At 45.4% G+C, this 23,767-nt stretch overlaps 1 protein-coding gene across 14 annotated transcripts in view; it reads left to right on the top strand.

The window, feature by feature from the left end:
• Nucleotides 1-23,767, top strand: part of SLC23A2 (solute carrier family 23 member 2) — a 151,320-nt gene that overhangs the window by 107,987 nt on the left and 19,566 nt on the right. For all 14 annotated transcript variants that reach the window (XR_004052704.1, XM_030915018.1, XM_030915016.1 and 11 more), the window contains 5 exons: nt 8,658-8,746; nt 9,745-9,815; nt 10,741-10,922; nt 20,897-21,017; nt 21,506-21,662. Coding sequence is in view for 13 of the 14 variants with exons in the window: in XM_030915018.1 (XP_030770878.1) it covers nt 8,658-8,746; nt 9,745-9,815; nt 10,741-10,922; nt 20,897-21,017; nt 21,506-21,662 (620 nt within the window). In the remaining variant the exon portion in view is untranslated. The remainder of the gene's footprint in view (nt 1-8,657; nt 8,747-9,744; nt 9,816-10,740; nt 10,923-20,896; nt 21,018-21,505; nt 21,663-23,767) is intronic.

Here is a 23,767-nt window from a genome sequence, read left to right on the forward strand (position 1 = left end):
CCTTGATCCCTTGAGTTTTGCATCAAGGAGGTCTTCATTACCGAGTTCCCCTGAGCGAGGATTCAACAGTTCTCATTTTGGTTGGTCTGTGATGTCAATTCCAGTTAACCTTTGTTCTGGGAATTAGTACAAAGCCTTTAAAATCCAGAGACATGAGGGCAGCGTTTCGAGAGTCCCCTAACTCCCATTTTTTTGTGGCACCTCCGAGCTTCCCAGAGTTCCCATCCCTGACCCTTGGTGTCTCTAGGGCCCTCCAAGACCCTGCCCCGCCATCACCACACTGACTTGCCCGCAGGCTGGTGGAAGGAGTCTTACAGTGTCTGAGGGGCCACCCTCAGCCTTTCACTCCAGGCCCTTCTTAGAGGCATCACTCTGACCTCTCCAGCAAAATGAAAGATAGGATGTCCCTCTCAGAGGAGCCCCTCCTGACCATTCTCAGGCCTGCTGTAGGCACACAGCACATTCCTGTGCTGAGAAACGGTAGGGTTTGGCCAAGAGAGTCATTGTAGCTGGTTTAGGAACCTGGCCTCTAACCAGATTGCCCTACAGAGAGAGAGTTCCTCTGTCTTCTATCCTGTCAGGTTCCTGGGGCCTGCAATGGAACCTTGTCCATTATGTGTGCTCACTGAGTACAAGGGGTGGCTCCAGGAGACTTTAAGGTCTTAAATCTGGGGGCTTCGAACTCATGATTGTTTATAAAACTTAGAAGCACGGAGAGATGCAGTGATTAGATTGGGGAAGGGGAGACCCCATTTCTTTTTCTGTATATATATGTTGGGGTACAAGTGTAATTTTTTTTTAAATTTTTGAGCCACTTGAAAGTAAAGTTGCAGGCTGGGCAAGGCGGTTCAGGGCTGTAATCCCAGCCCTTTGGGAGTTTGAGGCGGGAGGATTGCTGGAGCCCAGGAGTTTGAGACCAGCCTGGACAACATAGTGAGACTTTGTCTCTACAGATAATAAAAATAATTACCTGGGTGTGGTAGCAGCTACTCAAGAGCCTGAGGTGGGAGGGTCGCTTGAGCCCAGGAGATGAGGCTTCACTGAGCCATGAACATGCCACTGCATTCCAGCCTGGGAGACAGAGCGAGATCCTGTCTTAAAAAAAAAAGTAAAGTTGCAGACAGCATGATGGCTCACCCCTACATACTCTCCTAGCAATGAGGGTGTCTCTTGTGTATCGCAGGAGACCATTTGTCACACCTAACAACATTAACAATCATTCTGTTTCATCATCTCATATGCAGTTTGTATTTAACTTCCTAGTTGTTCCTAAAATACCTTTCCCAGTTATTCCCTCTCTAAACCAGTCACCTTCGTGTGGTGCCTTTGTTTGTTGTGTCTCTTTGCTGTCTCCACGTTTTTCCTCCCCACATCATCATCTTTTTTAAAAGATTCCAGACCTGGTGTCTCGTGAGTATATGATTTTGTCTTGATTGTGTCCCCGTCACATTGTTTGATTTGTCTTACAATCCCTCTCATTTGTTGTCAACCAGAAGATGGGGCTGGAGGCATGATTGATTTAGGGTAAACATTGTTGCCAAAATTACTGTGTAGGTGATCTCAAATCCTTTGTATTCTGTCATGTCAGGCAGGCACATAATGGCACATTATAGGGTTTTGTGCCCAAATAAAAAATTTTTACCATCCATTTAACTAAAAAAGAATTTAAAATTGTACATTAATATGGGAGACCAGACTGGGTGCAGTGGCTCATGCCTGTAATCCCAGCACTTTGGGAGGCTGAGGCGGGTGGATCACCTGAGGTCGGGAGTTTGAGACCAGCCTGGCTAACATGGTGAAACTCCGTCTCTACTAAAAATACTGAAATTAGCTGGGCATGGTAGCGGGTGCCTATATTCCAGATACTTGGGAGGCTGAGGCAAGGACAATTGCTTGAACCCAAGAGGCAGAGGTTGCAGTGAGCCGAGATAAGGTAGACCAGTGAGAATGCAGAGGTGTTGACCTTGGCTGAGGGTCTCTGCGCTGTCCCCCCTGCCAGCTGCACTGAGTCCTTGGACGCAGAGGCAGCTGGGCTCCCTTTCCATCATTCAATACTCACGTGACTTTGGACAAGCTCTCCCCAAATAAGTCTCTCCAAGCCCTGTTTCCTCAATGGTAAACTAACCATAAGATTATTAGTGAGCTGGACACCATGGCTCATGCCTGCAATCCCAGCACTTTGGGAGGCTGAGGTGGGAGGATCACTTGAGCCCCGAAGTTCAAGACCAACCTGGGCAACATAAGGAGACCTTGTCTCTACAAAAACATAAAAAAATTTAGCTAGGTATGGTGGTGCACACCTGTGGTCCCAGCTACTCGGGAGGCTGAGGTGGGAGGATTGCTTAAGCCCAGGAGGTCAAGGCTGCAGTGAGCTGTAATTTGCGCCACTACACTCCAGCCTGAGTGACAGAGCGATACCCTGTCTCAAAAGGAAGATTGTTAGCGAGCATCAAGTGAGGTGATGCCTGGTACCTGTCCACACTCAGTGGCTGACTTCTATTTATCTTAGTTTTCCCCACTGGGAGGGAAGGAGGCAGGTAGTGCAGTGGGTGTGCAGCGAGCAAGGGCTGGGCAGCCTCGTGGAGCAACGTGGACCTGATGAGTGCAGCAGGGCTTGGGGTTGGCCACACTGCCAGTGTCCCCAGCCAGGGTGGGCCCCACTGACCCTGGAATCTGTGTCAGAGGCCATCAGAAAATTGTAAGGGCATTTGATCCAGCCCCTCCTGAGGCTGGAGATCGTCTTGCCTCAGCCAAGCTTGTTCTGTAGGGCGGGTCTACTTGCTTTTGTTCCTGCAACTCTAGCTTTTCTGGGTGGTCTCCCTTCAGTTACTCCCCCCTTGCTCTGTTAGCTGGTATTTGTGATGTTTCAAGGGCCTAGGAGTCTGATTGAGTCCTCTTGTTACATGTAAGTTTAATGAATTTGGTTCTCTACAACCTTTCTTCTTCGACTGGCAGGTCCTTCTTGTCCCAAACATTTCCCCAGGCTCTGAATTGTTCATCCTCCTCCTCATGGCCTTCTGCTTCCACCACCTCCCCTCCCCTAACCCCCATTCTTCCTTTTTAGGCAGGTGACTGCCCTGGCAAAAGCAGCTCTACACAGGAGTGAACAGTACTTATCACCAAATAAGGATGGAAGCTCTTTTCCTGTTTTAAATTTGGGGAGTTTTTTCAATATTTGGCATGACTCTGGTGTTTTAAGGAATATGTCGTCATCTCCTTGCCTCTGCTGCCCCCATCCCCCTAAGTCTCACCCCCTGAAAACACTTGATAGACTGATCGAGTTTTTTAAGATGTCACCTGTATTGAGGGGCAATAGATATGCAGTAGAATTCACCCTTAAGCTGTACAGTTAGATGAGCTTATACCGATGTGTGCAATCACATCACCATCACCATGAATAGATAAGACAGTGCAGGCTACTTTCCAGCAGTTCAGCAGGTCAGTGGATGGATGGATGGGTGGATGGATGGATGGATGAATGGATGGATGGATGGATGCGTGGATGGATGGATGAATGGATGGATACAGTAAATGATAGAACATGTCATCAATTAAGAAAAAGTTTTCTTTGACACATTGTGTCTTTCTTTTCTTTTTGAGATGGAGTCTCGCTCTGTTGCCCAGGCTGGAGTGCAGTGGCGTGATCTAGGCTCACTGCAACCTCCACCTTCCGTGTTTAAGCGATTCTTCTGCCTCAGGCTCCCAAGTGGCTGGGATATAGGTACCTGCCACCACGCCTGGCTGATTTTTGTGTTTTTAGTAGAGATGGGGTTTCTCTATGTTGGCCAGTCTGGTCTTGAACTCCTGACCTCAAGTGATCCTCCTGCCTTGGCCTCCCAAAGTGCTGGGATTATAGGCAGTGAGCCACCATGCCTGGCTTTGCTTTTCTTTAAGCGTACTTTGTACACACACTCCTAGTGGTAGATTCAATAATGAACCTATAGCTCCTCAAAGCCAAACCTGTTACATCTCTTAGGGATTAAATTTCAAAAAATTTTCCTGCAGTTTAGACTCTTGAGTGTTCCTTTGACAATGCAAGGTTTTGTACCAACTTTGGTGGTTGTCTTGTAGATTAAGAAGCCAGGCACAGAGTATATATGCCCTGCGTTGGTGAATTTTGTTTTTGTTTTATTCAGTTTCATTAACAGTTTAGTTCTGGGCAGATACATTTTGTACCTTCATGGTGCTTCCCATAGGAACCATTGGCTTTTAAGCTTTCTGTGATGGCACCATAGGAGGACTGCAAGCTGCCTGGCGACTGGAGGCTTATCTGGGTGAATCATGAAAACCCGTGCACATTTCATCCCCAACTCTGAGCGCTTTTAATCTAATCACCACTCTTCCAAATTTGCAGTCAAAATCAACTTGCCAGAAAGACTTAACCTTTATTTTTAGTTTAATAGAATTCCTTTCTGAGAATATTTGTAAATAGCCCCTTCATTTCATTAAGTATTCATTGGTGCTGAGGATACATGGTGGGTCAAGACAGTGGGTGAAGCCAATCCACTTCCTACTATCAGGGGATGCCTACCTCAAGGTTGAGGTGGACAGGACAGTTCATGGGGTGTGCACCAGCACAGAGAGCAGCAGCCCGAGGAAGGGAGCAGACAGAGGCTGGGCGCATGTGGAGATCTGATTCAGGCTGGCTCGTCACTCGAGCGGATGCCAAAGGGAATTAAAAAGCAAAGACGACACACAGAGCCATGCCACAGCTTGTTGGGATGTCCTCTGTGGCTTGGTTCCTTCAAGACTGAGAATAGCTTCAGGGTGAAGGTCACCTCTCCCAGTTCTCCTACAGTGGTCCTTTCAGAGCAGGTCCTTCACTCGTTTTCCTCTTGCTGCAGGAAGAACGCAGGGCATCTGTCATTTAGTCCCCACTGACCTTCACCACATGCGCTCCCTGTGCTTTCGCCCAAGTGTAGTCCTGTGAGGGTTCCTGGGTCTGTCCTGTGGCTCTTGTTTTGCACTTCCCCTCTCTCTGCCCGGAATACCTGTAACCCTCACACACATGGCGAAGCACTTCTCGTGCTTTAAGACTCGCTCAAGCGACTGCACCTGCAGAGCCCCGCAGCATTTCACACCATCACACATCACTGCCCCTCATATGTGACCGTGGTTAGTGTCTTCTTCATGCAGCAGAAACGGAAGGGCTCAGGAAGTGTTTTCCATCGTCGTATCTACATATAATTGCGCTGGTGTGAAGCAGATACCCAAGAATCGTTTATAAGGTGACAAAATGATAAATCCCTTTACCTGGCACAGGGGTTGTCAGTCTCAGCCACCCCTAGAAGGCATTGTTGAAAATGCAGATTTGGTGCCACCCACCCCCTGAATCTGGCTAACCAGGACAAGACGCAGAAATCTCCACATTTAACCAGCACTCCCAGAGAACCCTGAGGCAGCTTCCTGGTAACTTGGGAGGTGACTTGCAGAAATCTTGACAAAAAGCCCTAAGTTATAGGGGAACACATTACAGATTCAAAGGAGATCATGGAATATTTACTGGAGGAGGTGATATTTTCTCTGTGCCTTAAGTGACAAATGAAAACTGAACTCATATGAAGGAGCTGGTGAGAGATACCAGGCTGGGAGTGGGGTTCAGGTTACCTGGGCACCAAGCTGGACATGGGGGGGCTCTGGCAGGGTTTTGAATAACGTAAGGACTGTGGGGGAGTTGCTTAGGTTATCTTGCTGTCCTGAGGCTGGAGCCTGACATGGGATCTCATCATGTCAGAGTTGCTGGTCTGCTCAGGATTTTGTTTTTTAAACTAATGTCTAGTGGCCACTATTAACTGTGAGAATTTCCAGCTGCAGAAACCCACATGCCTGTTCACATATTTAAGCTATATTTTCCCTTAGACGGGTCAGAAAAACTTCTTCTGTAAAAGGCCAACAGTAAATAGCCTAGGCCTTGCGTGCCTCTGTTAGTGCGCTGAGCTCCACCGTGACCGCGTGAAAGCGGCCCGTTGACCACGAGTAAATAAATGGCTGTCCTCTATTCTTTACTTACAAAACAGGTAGCACCCCAGATTTGGCCCACTAGCTGGTTTGGCAGCCCCTGGTGTAAAGAAAAGCACAGTTTAATGTATTTCCTTTCCAGTCTTTAGTACAAAATAAAAGAGCAGGCCGTCTTCTTGGCCTGGGGAGACCCACCTGGGTGCCTGAGGTTTACGTGGTCACATGAGTGCAATAGGGGCCGTGCTGTGGGTGCAGAGAGAAGAGCTGAGAATTGACCAGCTTCACACTGGGCAAGCACCTAAAAAAGTCACTGTTACCACCTTCAGTCATTTTCTTGGAAAACTGGCTTTGTTAATTGTGATCTAGGGAAACTCTCGTTTGTTTAACGTGTTCATATGCTCTGGTTGCAACTTTCCCTGAGAATGTTTCAGTCAAGCCAGTGACAGAGCCCACACTTAGTGCTGGTGTCTTAACAGCTTGTGTCAGGCGATGTTGCCTGGCTAGATGTGAACACGTAATGCTGGCATGAGCAGCCCTTTCCAGATTATCTCGGGAGACTTTTTCTATCAGTCATCTATTTCAGGGGAGCCCAGGGTCCCAGCAGCTCGCAAATGAGCGAGTGTCTTTGCAGCAGCACTCTTGGGACCTTTAGTCCTAGTTAAGCCATCAAATGCTCACCCCAAAAGGTGGCAAGGTCAGATGCCAAGGTCAGGTTCAGGCTGAGGTCTGACTGAAGAGTGGAAACCAGATCCAGTCTTTCCTTTTGCCATTTCCAGTGAATCACCAATGCAGTGTGATGTGTGATGGCCACATTCCTAAGGATAAAATCTCTAAACGCAGTTCACCATTTGTATTCCACTGCCCTACGATGCATTGGTTGAAGTCAGAAACCATAGTAAACCAGATGGCATTTGGACCATTCCATACAGCATCCATCCCTAAATTACATGCTGTCCTTTCAGTACAGTCCTGAAAATCTGTGCTTATGGAATACTTAGAAGTCAAACAGTGTTTTCCCTTTGACATACATTCCCACTTCAGGTGTCCTTCACTTCTGCTATCCTCTGGGCCCCTCTGGCAGGTAATTATAACTGGATGGTTATTGAAGGGCATACCTATGGGAGTGGCCATCAGCAATGCATCCAGTTTGTATGGTGTAGCCTGCCTCTGTGCCTTAAAGCCAGCACCCTGCCTACTCTGGATTGATGTCATTGCATGATTAAACAGCCAGGAGAGCATCTGTAACAAGGACGTCTTGACCTCCCTGGCTCAGAATGGTGTGTGCTGGGCTCTGGACTTGCAGCGAGACTGCTCGTTCTTTAGCCAGAGCCAGTTGGATTTCTCAGTCCAGTTCCTGTTTCACTGTGGGTAGGACTTGCTGCCAGATCGCCCAAAGGGAAGGATGCTGGGTCCCTGTCTCGCTGGCAAGGCCACTGACTAGGCTCCCTGGGGCATTTCAGGATTTGGATGTGTGAGAGTTCCCACCCCTGCAAACAGGATGAGCCAGTTTAATATTTTACCCTCAAAATTATATTTAAAATAGTGATTAAGTTCTGGTGCTAACCCATAAAGCCACTTTAATGTGACTTACCTGACATGCTGTACATTTCCATTAAAAAATGGTAGTCTTTTTGAATAGCTAAAGTGTTTGTGAAGTCAATATGAAGTATCTAAAATATAATCAAATCATGTCATTTGAGGATCTCTGCATTTAGTTTGAGGATGTGGGCAGCAAATTTAATGGAGATTCTGCAAGTTTTCTGGGCCCTTTAAAAATATGTTTGAATACCTTTAAGTATTTTTATGATTAAGCAGAATATTTATTATGTCTGCTGTCACGTTGTAACTTACAGCTCTGTAGATCTAGATCACTATTACGATTTATCTGTAATCGGCGATTAGGGCAATCTTTGATTCACAAAATGAAACAACGGAGGGAAATTTTTTCCTGTGATAACCAATAATAATTTTAAAGGGAGGAGGAGGGAGGTAAAAAAGCAGAAATACACTGATGTTGAAAAAGGAGTTTATGGCCGGGCGCGGTGGCTCAAGCCTGTAATCCCAGCACTTTGGGAGGCCGAGACGAGCGGATCACGAGGTCAGCAGATCGAGACCATTCTGGCGAACACGGTGAAACCCTGTCTCTACTAAAAAATACAAAAAACTAGCCGGGCGAGGTGGTGGGCGCCTGTAGTCCCAGCTACTCGGGAGGCTGAGGCAGGAGAATGGCGTGAACCCGGGAGGCGGAGCTTGCAGTGAGCTGAGATCCGGCTACTGCACTCCAGCCCGAGCAACAGAGCGAGACTCCACCTCAAAAAAAAAAAAAAAAGAAAGAAAGAAAAAAAATAAGAGTTTATAAGCTCAGCAGGAAAGAGGGAACCTCAAATGCCCGCAGTCCCCCACCTGCAAGAGGAAAGGTGGTGATGGCAGGGGCCGGTGTTGGGGTGTTGGCACTGACCACGGGGCCCACCCTGGAACTGCCTGGGTGGGAGGAGAGTGGCAATGGGGAGGATGAAGAAACTACTGGCTGTGGCTGCATGGCACAGGAGAGCTTTGCAGACTGGGGCTTTTTCTCCTAGGTGTGCCTGCATTTACTCATGTGCTGTATGTCTATGGAAAAGACTGTTAAGCTGTCAAATAGTGAACTACCTCGGTAGTTCCTGATGCCGTGATCATGGTTTTGGTCTCGTTTCTTTTAGGTTACCCCTGTTTCAGGCCAGTGCTTTTGCATTTTTGGCCCCTGCTCGAGCCATCCTGTCTTTAGATAAATGGAAATGTAACACCACAGGTAATTGCAGTTATTTCCACGTATGTCATTGGGGTCCCTTAATGCAGGTGTAAAGGGAGGCCTGGACATGCTGCCCTCAGCAGTGCTAAATCCTTTCTGGAATTAGGGACAAAGCACAGAAACCCACAAACAGCTTAGAATGCTCCATCTGTGGACCGTGTCTGTCTCTCTCTTTCTATCCACTTGTTCATCCCTAACCCTAGAGCAAGAAAGGATCAGAATTGACCTCATTTCTCTGTTAATGAAATTGACAAATATGGGAACGGAATAGAAAAATATTTGTGCTATTTTTCTGCCTCTCTCTTTCAGTGGATTTTATGACCCACCAGTAATCACTCTCTTTGCTGCGTCAGCATCCCTTCTCTGAAACATCTTTGCTTTTTAAGGATCTGGCTACTGTGGTTTGCTGCAAATGACTTTCGTTCCCCTTCCTTAGTGATTGCAAAGATCCTTAAGGAACCCGATAAGGTCAGGAAAAGATAGGGAATTTGAGAAAATCAGAGTCAGACCTGTACTCTCAAAAATACAATTATATTTTGACCTTCTAGGAGCAAAGTTTTCCAGCCTTCATTTCCTTCCTTGCTCCTAGGAGTTACTTTGTGACCACTGATTTGATCTGGGAACTGGAAAAGGCCCTCTGTTTTATCTAAGTTTTTCAAACCTCAGTCCAGCAACCTTGCTGTTGGGCATTTCAGTGAGCTGTGTGCAAAGGTTGTTTTTTTGTGTGTGAGGCTGGTGCTAGTAACGTGTATCACCACTTCAGTTAGCTTTTGACAATCTGGGGAGCTCTCAGTCAATGAATTCATTTGGTTAAATTAGCATTTGAGGATCCACCTTTCACTAAGATAAGCTGTACTGTTAGATGTTGAATTTTAGGGATGGGGATTGACACAGATATAATAAAAACAGGCAGAAAATTCTTCTTAAAAGGTAAAATGAGTATGTCATGTGAGACATCAGTGTCACTCCAAGAAAAACTTTTTGTTTTTGTTTTCAAGATGTTTCAGTTGCCAATGGAACAGCAGAGCTGTTGCACACAGAACACATCTGGTATCCCCGGATCCGAGAGGTAAAAGACAAGCATTGTCTGCTTTTGGCTTCTTCATGTTTCTTCTCAGCTTCAATGTTGGTTGACCCAGGAAATAGCAGTTACTTTTACTGAGCCCTTCTTTTCTTTTTCAATTACTGATACGTTTATTTCTCTTGTTAAAGTAAATGTAGTTAAGCAACACTCTAAAATAAAGCATATGGAAATGCTTTGGGCAACCAGAAGGAATGGTTTCCTCCCTCCTGCACACCAACAGACCTGTCCACTCACATCCACCAGCACAACTAGCTGAGGTTGGTAGCTCCCTGGACAGAGCTACAGAGGCTCATCATCGACAGATAGAATTATTCACTCTGGCCTCAGCGTTTGCCTGTGTTCATTGAAAGAGCTAAAGATATTTGTCTGCCAAAGTGCAATTGAACAGAAGCAGACATGAAGTACGGCTGACAGTGTATTAATATTTTCCAAAACCTGTGAGATAATTCACTGTCAGTTCAGAATGAGCACAGATGTGGCCATTCTGCACACTAAAAACATCCCTTTAGAATTTCTGTCAACAACACTGTCTTGTCGATGTCCTGGGGGCTTACTCTTTAAAGCTGAGAGTCTTTATGCTGCAGTGTTCCTCTAAGGCTGGTCTTTAAATGTTGTGTTTCTTAAATGGGAATTATAAATTTTTGCCTGCATCATTTAGCAGTGGAAAAGGCATGTGGGCCGTGTGTCCAGGACCCATTTCTGTAATACACCTGCCTCAGGAATGCAGGCCCCAGTTAGCGCCTACTGAAGTTTCTTGTCAGGTCCTGGGGGATTTTCCAGCTTATCTCCCAAGTTAGATGATGTAATAACTTACTGCCTTGCAGAATTATCAGTTGTGGTTGTAGGTGACATTCTGAGCATGCAATGTACAAGCAGCTCACTCTCATGTCTGTGCCATCTCTTGTTGCAGATCCAGGGGGCCATCATCATGTCCTCACTGATAGAAGTAGTCATCGGCCTCCTAGGCCTGCCTGGGGCTCTGCTGAAGTACATCGGTCCCTTGACCATTACACCCACGGTGGCCCTCATTGGCCTCTCTGGTTTCCAGGCAGCGGGGGAGAGAGCCGGGAAGCACTGGGGCATTGCCATGCTGTAAGTGGGAACATCTCTCCTCGTCCCACCACTTCAGGGCAGCCTTTAGGAACATTCACATAGACTTCAGGAGATAATGTTTTTCAATAATAAGAATGGTCTGACAGTTTCAACTTTATTTGCTTCAAGCTAGGGAATAGTCAAAGGGTTTTTGACCCAGAGTTTGGGAAGTGACATACAATTGAGTATGAAGAGTGTGGGTTGTAAGGTTTTAAGCTTTGGTAATGGGGTAAGGTGGTGGCACCATTTGGTTTTGACTTTTGAGGTCTTGCCAAGTCTCATGTGCATGAGTTGACATACTGAGAAGCCAAAATTTTTCTTTTTTTCTTTTGAGACCGAGTCTTCCTCTGTCACCCAAACTGGAGTGCAGTGGCACTATCTCGGCTCACTGCAACCTCCACCTCCCGGGTTCAAGTGATTCTTCTGTCTCGCCCTCCTGAGTAGCTGAGACTACAGGCACATGCCACCACACCCGGCTGATTTTTTTTTTTTTTTTTTAGTAGAGACGAGGTTTCACCATGTTAGCCAGGATGGTCTCAATCTCCTGACCTCGTGATCCGCCCGCCTCGGCCTCCCAAAGTGCTGGGATTACAGGCGTGAGCCACTGCTCTCGGCCAAGAAGCCAAATTTTTATATCATGAGACTCAAAAATATTCAGAGTGGCAGGAGTCTGGAGTATTTCCAGAGAAGTTGCGGGAAAGGTCTGTTGGCATTGATGATGTGGCTCTTCTCCCTACGCCACACTGAGCTCTGCACTCCTGGCGGGTGGGTGGTTGGGGGAGGGACATGGTTTCTGCTGGGGTCCTGCTAGTCAGTGCCTGTCCTTTTGTATAGAATGTCACATCCATTAAAGATGTCCCTTGCCCTGTAAGTAAAGTTAATATTTTGTGTTAATGAAGTCACAGGAGAGTTTGATAATATTATTGATAATTAGAGCCACAGAACTCTTTGTAACACAGAGCCCACATTCTCTGTGTGTCTGCAGAGCATGTTTAAGAATTGATTATGTGTAGGTCTGTGGTTCCATTACTCTGGAATTTAACCAGCCTGTAAAATTCCTAAAACAAAATAAGTCATCACGTAAGAGGATTTTTCATTTGTTTTGTTTTGTGAAATATCCTGCAGTTATTTAATAACAGGTGGTATTTATTGATCTTTTTTACTACGCACCAGTCCTTTATATAACACTTGTATATAGTATCAGATAAGGTATATCCTAGTGTTATCCCATTTAACAGCAGAGGACACTGAGCACCACAATATAATGTTATTTGCCCAGAGTCATACAGTGAGTTAAGTGGCCAACATGGGTTTCAAAACCCAAGTGTTGGAAATGGGCCTGAACCCATCCTACCCAATCCTGTTCTGTGTATTAGAACATGACGTACAAATAAAAGTGAACCATAGCAGAATTGTTATCTACACTTTACAAATTAAGGTGTGTGAAAATATCAAGTTTTTTTCTTTAAACAAGGTTTGAAGGAGGCACATCTCACACACGAGCATGAATACCCATCATCATGCTTTCCCAAAACTGTTCCTTTTTTAAGATGGAGTCTTGCTCCGTTGCCCAGGCTGGAGTGCAATGGCGTGATCTTGGCTCACTGCAATCTCTGCCTCCCGAGTTTAAACAATTCTCCTGCCTCAGCCTCCCAAGTAGCTGGGATTACAAGTACCCACCACAACGCCCAGCTAGTTTTTGTATTTTTAGTAGACACGGGGTTTCACCATGTTGGCCAGGCTGGTCTCAAACTCCTGACCTCAGGTGATCTGCCCACCTGGGCCTCCCAAACTGCTGGTATTACAGGCATGAGCCACTGTGCCCAGCCCAAAATTGTTCTTAATATTCTCATTTCTCCGAAGGTTGGGCAAAACATTCTTCACACCAGTAGAAGATGGCATGTAAGAATATTCTTTCAGCAAAATATAATTAATGCCAAAACGGATAAATAGTAGGTATAGTACAGTAGCATTTGAAACCAGTAACGAAAGGATGAACAAAACCCACAAAGCACTTAGAAGCTTTAAAAAAAAAAAAGTGTTAAAAATCACTCTCAGAGGGGAAATGGAAACTTTGCAATTAATTACTGATAGTTTAGGAAATGGTGGCAAGAACAGCACCAGTCACACTTAGTAGCCAGAGGTGTTCTCAAGAAAATTCACCACCTTTAAAGCAGATACAGCACATGCAGAATTTCAGTAGCTAAGAAAACAGGACCAAAAAATGAACATAGTAAAAGCAGGGGGAATGAATTAATAAAGATACAGAAAATGTGAAACAGATAGAAGTGGTAAATCTGAAAGCTGGTCTCTTGAGGGGAAAAAAAACCCAATGTAGACAAACTTCTGGCAAAGCTAAGCAGGATAAGAGGATGCCTGTGCACGTAGATCTGCCACAGATCCCATCAGAGGGAGCTAAACTGTTACCTCCCCCCAAATTAAAACAAAAAGTAAGAAAATAGTGGTTTTCAGAAAAACCTAAGTAACCAAAATTGACTCCTCCTCACTCTAAGTATGGGGGTGCCTCCAAACTTGATCCTGGCCCCTTCTCTCCATGCGCTTCCCCCGAGGAGATCGCATTTCTTTGAAGGTGAATATTTCCGCGGAAACCTGTAGTTCATACCTGTGAACTCCAGATTTACAGAGCCAGCCCTCAGCTTGCCCTCTCCACTTGCTGACTGAACTACACAAGACATCTTCAACTGTAAATGAAAAAAGCCCCAGACTTTTGATTCCTTTCCTGCCCCCGAAACCAGTTTCTTCTGCCTTCCTCGTTTCGATAAATGGCACAACCGTGCTCTCAGTTGCTTCAGCCAGAAATGTCTATCTGCTCTTGAGTCTTCCTTTCCCCTCATCCCTCACACAGCCCATCCTGCCCTTCCTCCTCCAGAACAAGTTCTAAACCTGTTTTCTTTTCCAGGCCTTCACTGACGCCACCCTTGGCGAGCCTCACCCTTGGCCGTTGATTCCTCACTGTCCCCAACTTCTCCCTCCTGTCTCCCAGGGGTCCTCCTCTATCCCCTCCTTTTGAAACATCAGTTAGACACAAGCTAGAATTCTGGAAGCTTTGGGGTCTTCTTACTGTTCCAATGTCTGGAGCCTCACGTGCTGCCCTTGGTGGCTGTGTTTGCATCTCTTGGCCTGGATACCTGGAGCCCCTTTGCTCTGAGCACCCAGGCATGCAGAGGTGGGACATGATCTTGAATTATTTAGATGCCTTCCTCCACTCCACCCTTACTTGTCTCTTTCTGTAACCTCTTCTTGAAGCCTCCTGGAGTCTTCCTCTTTCTTCTCCTGTTTTCTATCTCTTTGTCTTTTTTCTCTATTCGTGAGAATTATCTTTTGCTTTATCTCTTATTCCTTCTGCCAAGACTGTCATTTACACTCTGGTGTTTTTTCAGTTTCTTTTTTTTTGAGACGGAGTCTCGCTCTGCCGCCCAGGCTGGAGTGCAGTGGCCGGATCTTAGCTCACGGCAAGCTCCGCCTCCTGGGTTTATGCCATTCTCCTGCCTCAGCCTCCCGAGTAGCTGGGACTACAGGCGCCCGCCAGGTCGCCTGGCTAGTTTTTTGTATTTTTAGTAGAGACGAGGTTTCACCATGTTAGCCAGGATGGTCTCGATCTCCTGACCTCGTGATCCGCCCGTCTCGGCCTCCCAAAGTGCTGGGATTACAGGCTTGAGCCACCGCGCCCGGCCTGTTTTTTCAGTTTCTAAGAGCTCTTCTGTGTCCTTGGGCTGTCAGCTCTGTGAGGGCCGGGCCTATGTGCTGGGCAGGTCACCTCGGCATCCCCGGCACCTGCCCCTCCCGTGGCTGAGCTGGCGCTCAGTGAGCAGGTTGTGAACTAACGAAGGAAGGTTCAGGAAGCCCCGTAAACCCATGACCACAAGAGCAACCAAGATAGTTGTTGAAGGACTCTGATTCTTAAAAGAAACCCTGGGTCCAGATGGTTAGACAATGAGTTCTTTCCGTCTTCAAGGAGGAGAGAATATATGCACCGTTTAAACTGTTCCAGAGCTCTGTGAAAGGAGGGAAACTCCCCAGCCAATCTTAGCAGCAAATTCTGACTGAACTAATACAAAAGGAGAGCCAAGGACCATCATTTTCTTTCCTGTGGTTGTGTTAAAAACAAACAGATCTGAGCTGATGGATGTATTGTGGCACATTCTAAGCAACGAGCCCTGAGTTCAAATGTCTTCAGGTAGCATGCTCAAGTTCAGCATCATTCTCTACTGTAAGGCTCCTTCCAATCTTTAAAAATGCAAATGTGCAAAAGACTCTATTCACCTTCAGAAAAGGGCCTTAGTATCCAGCCCTGTCCACCCTTAATTTGTTTTTTAAATGCCACACATCTATAAGCATATCTTGGTAGACTATTCCTTAGAGCATGTTTGGGAAGATGCTGCTACAGATAACACAATGAAAGAACAGGGCGTAATGTATCATTTCAGGAATTCACAGGCCGGGCGCGGTGGCTCAAGCCTGTAATCCCAGCACTTTGGGAGACCGAGATGGGCGGATCACGAGGTCAGGAGATCGAGACCATCCTGGCGAACACGGTGAAACCCCGTCTCTACTAAAAAAATACAAAAAACTAGCCGGGCGAGGTGGTGGGCGCCTGTAATCCCAGCCACTTGGGAGGCTGAGGCAGGAGAATGGCGTGAACCCAGGAGGCGTAACTTGCAGTGAGCTGAGATCCGGCCACTGCACTCCAGCCTGGGCGACAGAGCGAGACTCCGTCTCAAAAAAAAAAGAATTCACAGATGGTCAAATATTAAAGTGTATTGAAATCGATCATGGCTGCATGGTAGGTTTTATTTTATTTTTTTAAATTTTGAGACAGGGTCTCACTTCATCACCCAGGCTGGAGTGCAGTGGCACGATCTCAGCTCACTGCAGCCTCTGACTCCTGAGTTCAGGCGATTCTTATTCGTCAGCCTCCCAAGAGTACCTGGGACTACAGGGTAGATTTTATTAATAAGCTCTTATTGATAAAAACTATGGTAATAGTCCCCTCCCCAAATTTTATTTGTAAAATTCAACCTACGTCCTTGCTGCAAACTTAGCAATGTGAGAACAGAAGGAATTTTTTTTTTTTTTTTTTTTTTTGAGACAGAGTTTCACTCTTGTTGCCCAGGCTGGAGTGCAATAGGGCAATCTCGGCTTACCGCAGCCTCCACCTCCCGGGTTCCAGCAATGCTCCTGCCTCAGCCTCCCAAGTCACTGGGATTATAGACATCTGCCACCGCTCCCAGCTAATTTTTTGTATTTTTAGTAGAGACAGGGTGGTCTCAAACTCCTGACCTCAGGTGATCCACCCACCTCAGCCTCCCAAAGTGCTGGGATTACAGGTGTGAGCCACCACACCTGGCTGTATAGAAGGATCTTTATGCATAAGATAAAAATGCCTCATACTTGAATGATGAAATATTCAAATCAGGAACTTAAATAAGCTTGTTTATTATCACTGGTATCATTTAAAGTTATTCTAGATGTGCTAGTCAGTGTATAAAACAAGAAAGTAAAATAATGTGAATCCATACCAAAAAGATCAGAGAGGAGAGGGGATGGTGACTTGCCTGTAGAGGAATTAAATACATTCCACAGCTTCATAAATAATATGGTGGTCCTGGGACAGGGATAGACATTGGTAGAGCAGAGTAAGAAGAACAGAATCAAAGAAAAATAAGTATTTAGTATAGATGACAGTCATATTTGAAACCAGTAGGGAGTGGACAAATTGTGTAGGAAAAACTAACTATTTTTGGGAAAAAGTTAGACTCCTAATTTATATCAAATTATATTTCAGTTGAACTAAAGACTTAAATATATAAAATAATCATAAAAGTGCTAGAAGAAAACCTAAATAAGTGTTTAATCCTAAGGGAGGGAAGATCTTTCTTAAAGCAGATATTGAAAAGAGAGAGAAAGATAGATTTTGCTACTGACACATTTAAAATATCAAAAAGCACTGAATTAAAAACAAATCTGGTATGGTGGCTCACACCTGTAATCCCAGCACTTTGGGAGGCTGAGGTGGGCAGATCACTTGAGCTCAGGAGTTCTCAACCAGCCTGGCCAACGTGGTGAAACTCCGTCTCCACTGAAAATACAAAATGAGCCAGGTGTAGTGGCAGGCGCCTGTAATTGTAATCTCAGCTACTCAGGATGCTGAGGCATATGAATCACTTGAATCCAGGAGGTGGAGGTTACAGTGAGCTGAGATTGTGCTTGAACCCAGGAGGTGAAGGTTGCAGTGAGCTGAGATTGCGCCACTGCACTCCAGCCTGGGCGACAGAATGAGACTCTGTCTCGAAAAAAGCTGGGAAAATACTCATAAAAATGTCACAAGAAAGGCTAACGTCCCTAACTCGTAAAGAGTTCTACTGGTTAAAAGTGAGAGAGGCTGGGCACAGTGACTCAAACCTGTAATCTCAGCACTTTGGGAGGCCGAGACGGGCGGATCACGATGTCAGGAGATTGAGACCATCCTGGCTAACACGGTGAAACCCCGTCTCTACTAAAAAATACAAAAAACTAGCCGGGGGAGGTGGCGGGCGCCTGTAGTCCCAGCTATTCAGGAGGCTGAGGCAGGAGAATGGCATGAACCTGGGAGGCAGAGCGTGCAGTGAGCTGAGATCCGGCCACTGCACTCCAGCCTAGTCGACAGAGTGAGACTCCGTCTCAAAAAAAAAAAAAAGTGAGAGAATCCCAGTGGAGTAATGGATGAAGAGTGTGATAGGAGTAACCATTTAGCAAAAAAGGAACTACACCTAGCTCATTAATGTGTGAAAAAGGTTTATGCTCCCAATTTATTAAAATGTGTATTACCTACATGATTCTGTTGGAATTGAGAGTGAGTGAATGGTACAAACTAAGTCACTCCAATACAGATGGAGTTTAGAGACAGAGTCTCAGGGGAGATTAGTGCAGCCAGTCAGCGACTGCTCTTTCTGGCCCAGTGCATATGTCCTTGGTAGGACTTACATTTTAAAACTGTTTTTTAAATTGACTTTTCTTATGGAAAATTTCAAACCTATCCAGAAGTGAAGACAATAGTTTAATGAACCCCCATGTGTCAATCCCAGGCACTCCAAAACAGTATACTTTTATCTATAGCCCACTGTTCTTCATCCCCTTTCAATTCAGTTACATTCTAGGTATTTGAAATTTAACAGTGATTGAGCACAGAAATCTAAAGTAAAATAATAGTCACCTCCTACCCATGTCTCAAAAAAAGTCTCAAAAAATCTCATGATTGTTAACTAACAAAAAAGTTTGTTTTTATCCTTACATATTTTTATATTTTTATGCAAATAAGCACAAACTAGCATATATACCGCTTCAACATAATTTTATTTGCTTTTACCCCAGTAATTTGTTGGGTTTACTTCTCCTAGACAGCATGTTTACATTGATCTCTTTCTTTCTAAGTCTGCACAGTGTTTAATAATATAGTCTATAATTTATTCAACCATTTCTCAATTGATGGTCATGCATGTAGCTTAAATTTTTGCTACAAAAAAAAATTGGTTGAAATAGATACCTCACTGTGTAAAGACTGAGTATTAGAAGCAATGATGATACAGTTTTTCAATTAAAGCTGTTTATGTTGCTTCTGATGTCATACAGTATGGGAATTGTTAAACAAGCTGTGGTATGTCCATAAAACAGAATACTAAAGCAGTCACTAAGGTGCTAATGCAAATCTCTGTCTGATAGGTGGAAAAGCAAATAGGTGAGGCAGGTCAGGAAGCTGCGTAAAACTTGATGCCAGTTTGCCTTAGATAATAACCTGTTCATGTCTGGGGACAAGGAAGATGACAATGTGTCTTCCTCCAACACCCAGCAAATATCCAGGGAATGAAAGCCATTCAAAACAGATAGAAAACAATATTACATGGTTTTATCACTCAAGGGGGATTATGGATGATCTTCAGGGTTTTATTTTTTTCTTTCTGCTTACCTGTCTTTTAAATTTTTTCTACAATTTAGTGTGCATTACTTGCATAACATTTTAAAGTAAAAGTTAGCAAAGGTAAACACAAGGTGAAAAGCACCCAGTGGAGTAGACAGCAGCCCATCCTGAGAGCTGAGGCTGAAACGCTTCATCCCTTTGCTCAGTTAAGATGTGTGAACATGGGCAGGTCTGCATCTCTAAGCCGCTGCCTCTCTGTCACAGGGTGCCCGCCCCCAGGTGTATTTGAGACTAAAAATAAACTTGAAGTAGACAGGTTTTAGAGCAGAAAGAATAGTCATGTTCATCTGCTGCCTAATCTGCTTTCTAAATTTGAGTTGCCGATTTGGGCCTGAGATCTGAGTGTCCCTCCTCAAATTCTATGTGGTCTCAGTCTCCTCTTAAATGTGCAGGTGTGTTGCCTGAAATAATAATGATGAAAATAGCAGACTTGGGGCATCTTTGGATCTCCTAATATTCACTCTGAAACAAATAGGTAGCATTTTTTTTCCCAACATGAAAATTATATGTAGGTCTAAGTTTAAAATATTCCAGTTTTAGTATCCCCTGTTACCATATTGTTTTTTGTTAAACTTCACTATCCTGGAGGAGTTGAAATAACGTGGGCACTGTGTGCGTTTTCAACCTTGAACTGGTACTGGCGGAGACCCCCGATGGATCACCAGTTCACTGAAGTGCCTGAGTAGGCGGGGAGACCCGTGGAGCAACACACGCCTGTTATCCAGCCGGGATGCCATCCATACCTCATTAGGAATGTGACAGTGGAGTCACACTTGACCGGCTGTCGATGGAGCTAATGATGCCATCTCAGCAATTGGAACTGTGCCCAGGAACAATTAAGCTTAGCTTTGACTGAGAACCTACTCTTCCTGCCAGCACTACCTCAGGTCTTAAGTGAAGGAACGAGACCACATGGAGGCTTAGACGCATTGTTGGGCACCAGTTTTGTTTTGGTGATGAGTAAATCCACCTGGGCAATGGGAGTGGTCCCACACCTGCCAGCTCCATGGGACACCAGACCGATGTCACGGACTGGTGTGTCAGGAAGTGCCGTGGTCCTGCTGTGGAGGAGTCGGCGCCTGTCACTGCCTCCCATAGCACTTAGTGCAGTTCAGTCAGGACCTTGAGGCTCAAGGAGAGGGACTTCTCGCAGCCCACCCTCCTTGCCCTGTGACCAGGGTGCCAAAAGGAAAGAGTTCAGTTCAAGCCACAGAGCTAGATTCCTGGCCCCCCAATGCTGCAGCCCTAGCCGTGTGATCTTGACCTCTGGCTTTGTCTCTGTGAAAAGGAGACGATCATAGAAGCCACACCATAAGGTTGAGATGATGCACAGGAAGACATTAGTGTAGTGTCTGGCACACAAAAGCCTCTCAGGAATGTTATTAATACTGAATTCTACTGTATCTAGTTTTCTTAAACAGTGAAGCTTTACTTTTTGCTCTTTTAAAAGTAATTTTATGCGTGCTGTAAGTAAATTGGAAAATACAGAAAAGTGGGAAAACTAGTTGCAAATCATGTAACTACTCAAAGCGAATCCCTAGGAGAATTTTGGATCATGTCCTTCTTACCTGTTTGTGTGTACATGCAGTAGTTTCTTGGTTTGCTTTGTAGTTAATTCGTAGTTAGAATCTTACAGTTTATGTTGTATCTGGCATCCTTTCCCCTTACATAGTGTAAGCTTTTCCCATCAATGTGTCCATTCTTTGAGTTCTCTTATTCTAGTTAGGAAAAGCTGTCCTAAGGCATTTACCTCAGAATTTCATTTCAGTATCAAGAAATGCTAGGCAAGTTAGTTGTAACATCTTCCCCCAAGGTAGTGTTTCAAAAAGATGTACATCCCAATAGATGTACTGTTTCTCAAATAGTAGTTCAGAGGACTAGCAGCTTTCTAGGTAAATGAATTGAACACTATGTCAATTTTGCCATAGAAGCTTCGAGTGTTATTTTGCAACAGAGACATAACAGCCTTTGACCTAGTTTGTTTTCTTTCTCTCCTCAGGACAATATTCCTAGTATTACTGTTTTCTCAATATGCCAGAAATGTTAAATTTCCTCTCCCGATTTATAAATCCAAGAAAGGGTGGACTGCGTACAAGTTACAGCTGTTCAAAATGTTCCCCGTGAGTAGCTGCCTTCTTCCCCCGCTGATATTTTTGCCTTTGGATAATATGTAAGATGATTAAGGGAAGGGAGGGTTTTAAGTGGGTCCCCCTTGGGGGATCATGTCTGTGCAGTGATATCAGAGTACTAATGACCACTCAAATCATCATAGACTTAAAGGTTCTGATTGTGAAATGGGAGCACATCCTTTTAGCAGTGCCAAAGGACAGGGACACTGTCCTTCAGACTGAGTGAGATTTGACTCCACGTGGCCTCTGCAGGCACGATGTCCATTCTTGTTTTACTAGCCAGACTTTGGAAGGGGCAAGATAAATTCACCTGAATGAAACTGCTCTCTCAATGAGATTCCACTCAAGGAAGAATACATCTGCAAAGTGCTGACTGTGGTGGGCTCTGGAGTGTGATGTTCAGACCATGGGAAGGGGTGTTTTTTGCCAACACCTGTGAGCCTTGCTGGCCTGACAGAGCTTCCCCTTGACCACTCCAGATCATCCTGGCCATCCTGGTATCCTGGCTGCTCTGCTTCATCTTCACGGTGACAGACGTCTTCCCTCCCGACAGCACAAAGTATGGCTTCTACGCTCGCACGGATGCCAGGCAGGGTGTGCTTCTGGTAGCCCCGTGGTTTAAGGTTCCATATCCATGTAAGTATTCTGATGGCCAGAGGGGTCAGGAGCCCAGGAGGGCCCAAACGAGAGGGGTTGGAAGTTGGCAGAACAGCCTTCTTTGTCCCAGAATGTCTCCTGAGGGTCTTGCCATTCTGGTCAGGAGAGGATTAGACAGCAAGTAAGGGAGGCCCTGTCCCCAGAGAGCAGAAGCCAACACACAGAGACTGACTGGCTCCCTTCTCAGATTAGCTAGCTGTCTCTTTTGGATCTGCTAGGATGAAATCTGGGACAAGGTGTCTCTTGCCAGGTTGAGGCTCTGGTGGCCAGGATTTGGGGGCAGCTGTTTAGATAGGCAAGTATAGAGCTGCTTGGTCCCAGAGCTGCCAAAGTGGAAAGACGTGAGTGGGAACAACCTGGGGATTAGCAAGCAACCTGCTCAAGCATGATGGAATTTATATAATCTCTTAATGGGCAGCCATAATCTTTTAAATTTGGCCACAGCTGTAGAGGTAAGTTGATAGTCACTAGTGGCCAAAAACTGCATCTTAATTTGAGTGTTGTGTAACTCTTGGGGGTGTGAATGCATTCCCTAGCTGGGGTGTCACCTGGACTGGTGGCTAGCCCCGTCTAGGTGATCCCAGTGGTTGTTACCCGCTTGGTTCCATTGTGAAGTCTGTAGTCCCAGCGTTTGGGTTTTTATTAGAATTGGGGCCTGAGCTTAGTCAGGTTCAGCTCACTTCTTTCCCTGTTTAACCATCTTACTTTCGTTTTTTATAATGGCAAGGAGAAAAAGAGAGAAGCCAGGAATTTTAAGGTTGGGTTAAAGATGACTGCTCTGAGCATGTTGAATGATGAGTGTTGGCTGTTCTTTTTGTTCTTAATACAATTAGGAAAGCTTTAAAAAGTTTCGTATTTCAGGCGGGGCACGGTGGCTCATGCCTGTAACACCAGCACTTTGGGAGGCCGAGGCAGGAGGATCACCTGAGGTCAGGAGTTCAAGACCAGCCTGGCCAACATGGTGAAATCCCGTCTCTACAAAAATAGAAAAATCAGCCAGGCATGATGGCAGGTGCCCGTAATTCCAGCTACTTGGGAGGCTGAGGCGGGAGAATTGCTTGAATCTGGGAGGTGGAGGTTGCAGTGAGTCGAGATCGCACCACTGCACTTCATTCAGCTTGGGAGACAGAGCAAGACTGTCTCAAAAACAAAAACAAAAGTTTTATCTTTCTAAAATAACTTTCTCATCAGATTGTACGGTCTAAGTATGCACTTATACAGACCTGTTCTTTCTCCAAGAAAGAATGTGCATGGTTCATAAACATACCTGTAGTCTGAGATAAAATGAAATTACAATTAGTTGATGAGGCAGTCAGGGCAAGGAGTGGGGGGAGGCGGGGGTGGCGGGTAGGTAGAACCACCCACAGCACATACACAGTGGTCTTCTGCTTGTGTGGGCAACTCCCAAGGTGGGTGCCAGTGGGAGCACAAGCTGGGCTGTCCAGAAAAGGCAGCTGTACAGGTGCTGGGGCCAGAGGGAGTTCACTAGGACCCATGGGGCCCTGCATGGGAAGGTGAAACTTAGTAGACAGAGCAGCTGAGGTTGTGCTGGCCATGAGCAAGCACGTAGAGCTCCTGGCCTGCCGAGGGCTGGTGCGGTACCAGAGCTCCACTAGCTAGAAAGCCCCCAGGGATATAGTCGTACTACTGTGTACATATGTAGTGCTCTCCAGTGCTTTGTCTCAATCTGGAGAGAGGCTTCCGAATACCTGAGCCGTACTTTTCAGTGTTTAGTACACTAGGCATAATCTGGACTCATTGTTAATGTAATACAGATACCTGGAGCAAAATGTCAACAGTGCTGAGGTTGAGAAGCCATGCTGTCAAGTCACAAACTAAAGGGAAGTTTCTTGGTAAAAGGAGATATGAAATAACAGATTCAAGATAGAAGGCTGGAAGTCAACAGCGTCTTTAATAAAAAAATATATGTATAGATATAGATCCAAAGGAAAAAGGATCAAAATAAGAATCCCCCCTCAAAATCAAGACACTAAACTGAAACCAGAATGCTACAACAATAACATGATAACAGTATAAAAGATAATTTAGAAAAAGCAAAATGTTGCTTGGTGACGAAGGCCTCT

The sequence above is a fragment of the Rhinopithecus roxellana genome, chromosome 13 (assembly GCF_007565055.1).
Source record: "Rhinopithecus roxellana isolate Shanxi Qingling chromosome 13, ASM756505v1, whole genome shotgun sequence".
In the NCBI taxonomy this organism is placed as follows: Eukaryota; Metazoa; Chordata; class Mammalia; order Primates; family Cercopithecidae; genus Rhinopithecus; species Rhinopithecus roxellana.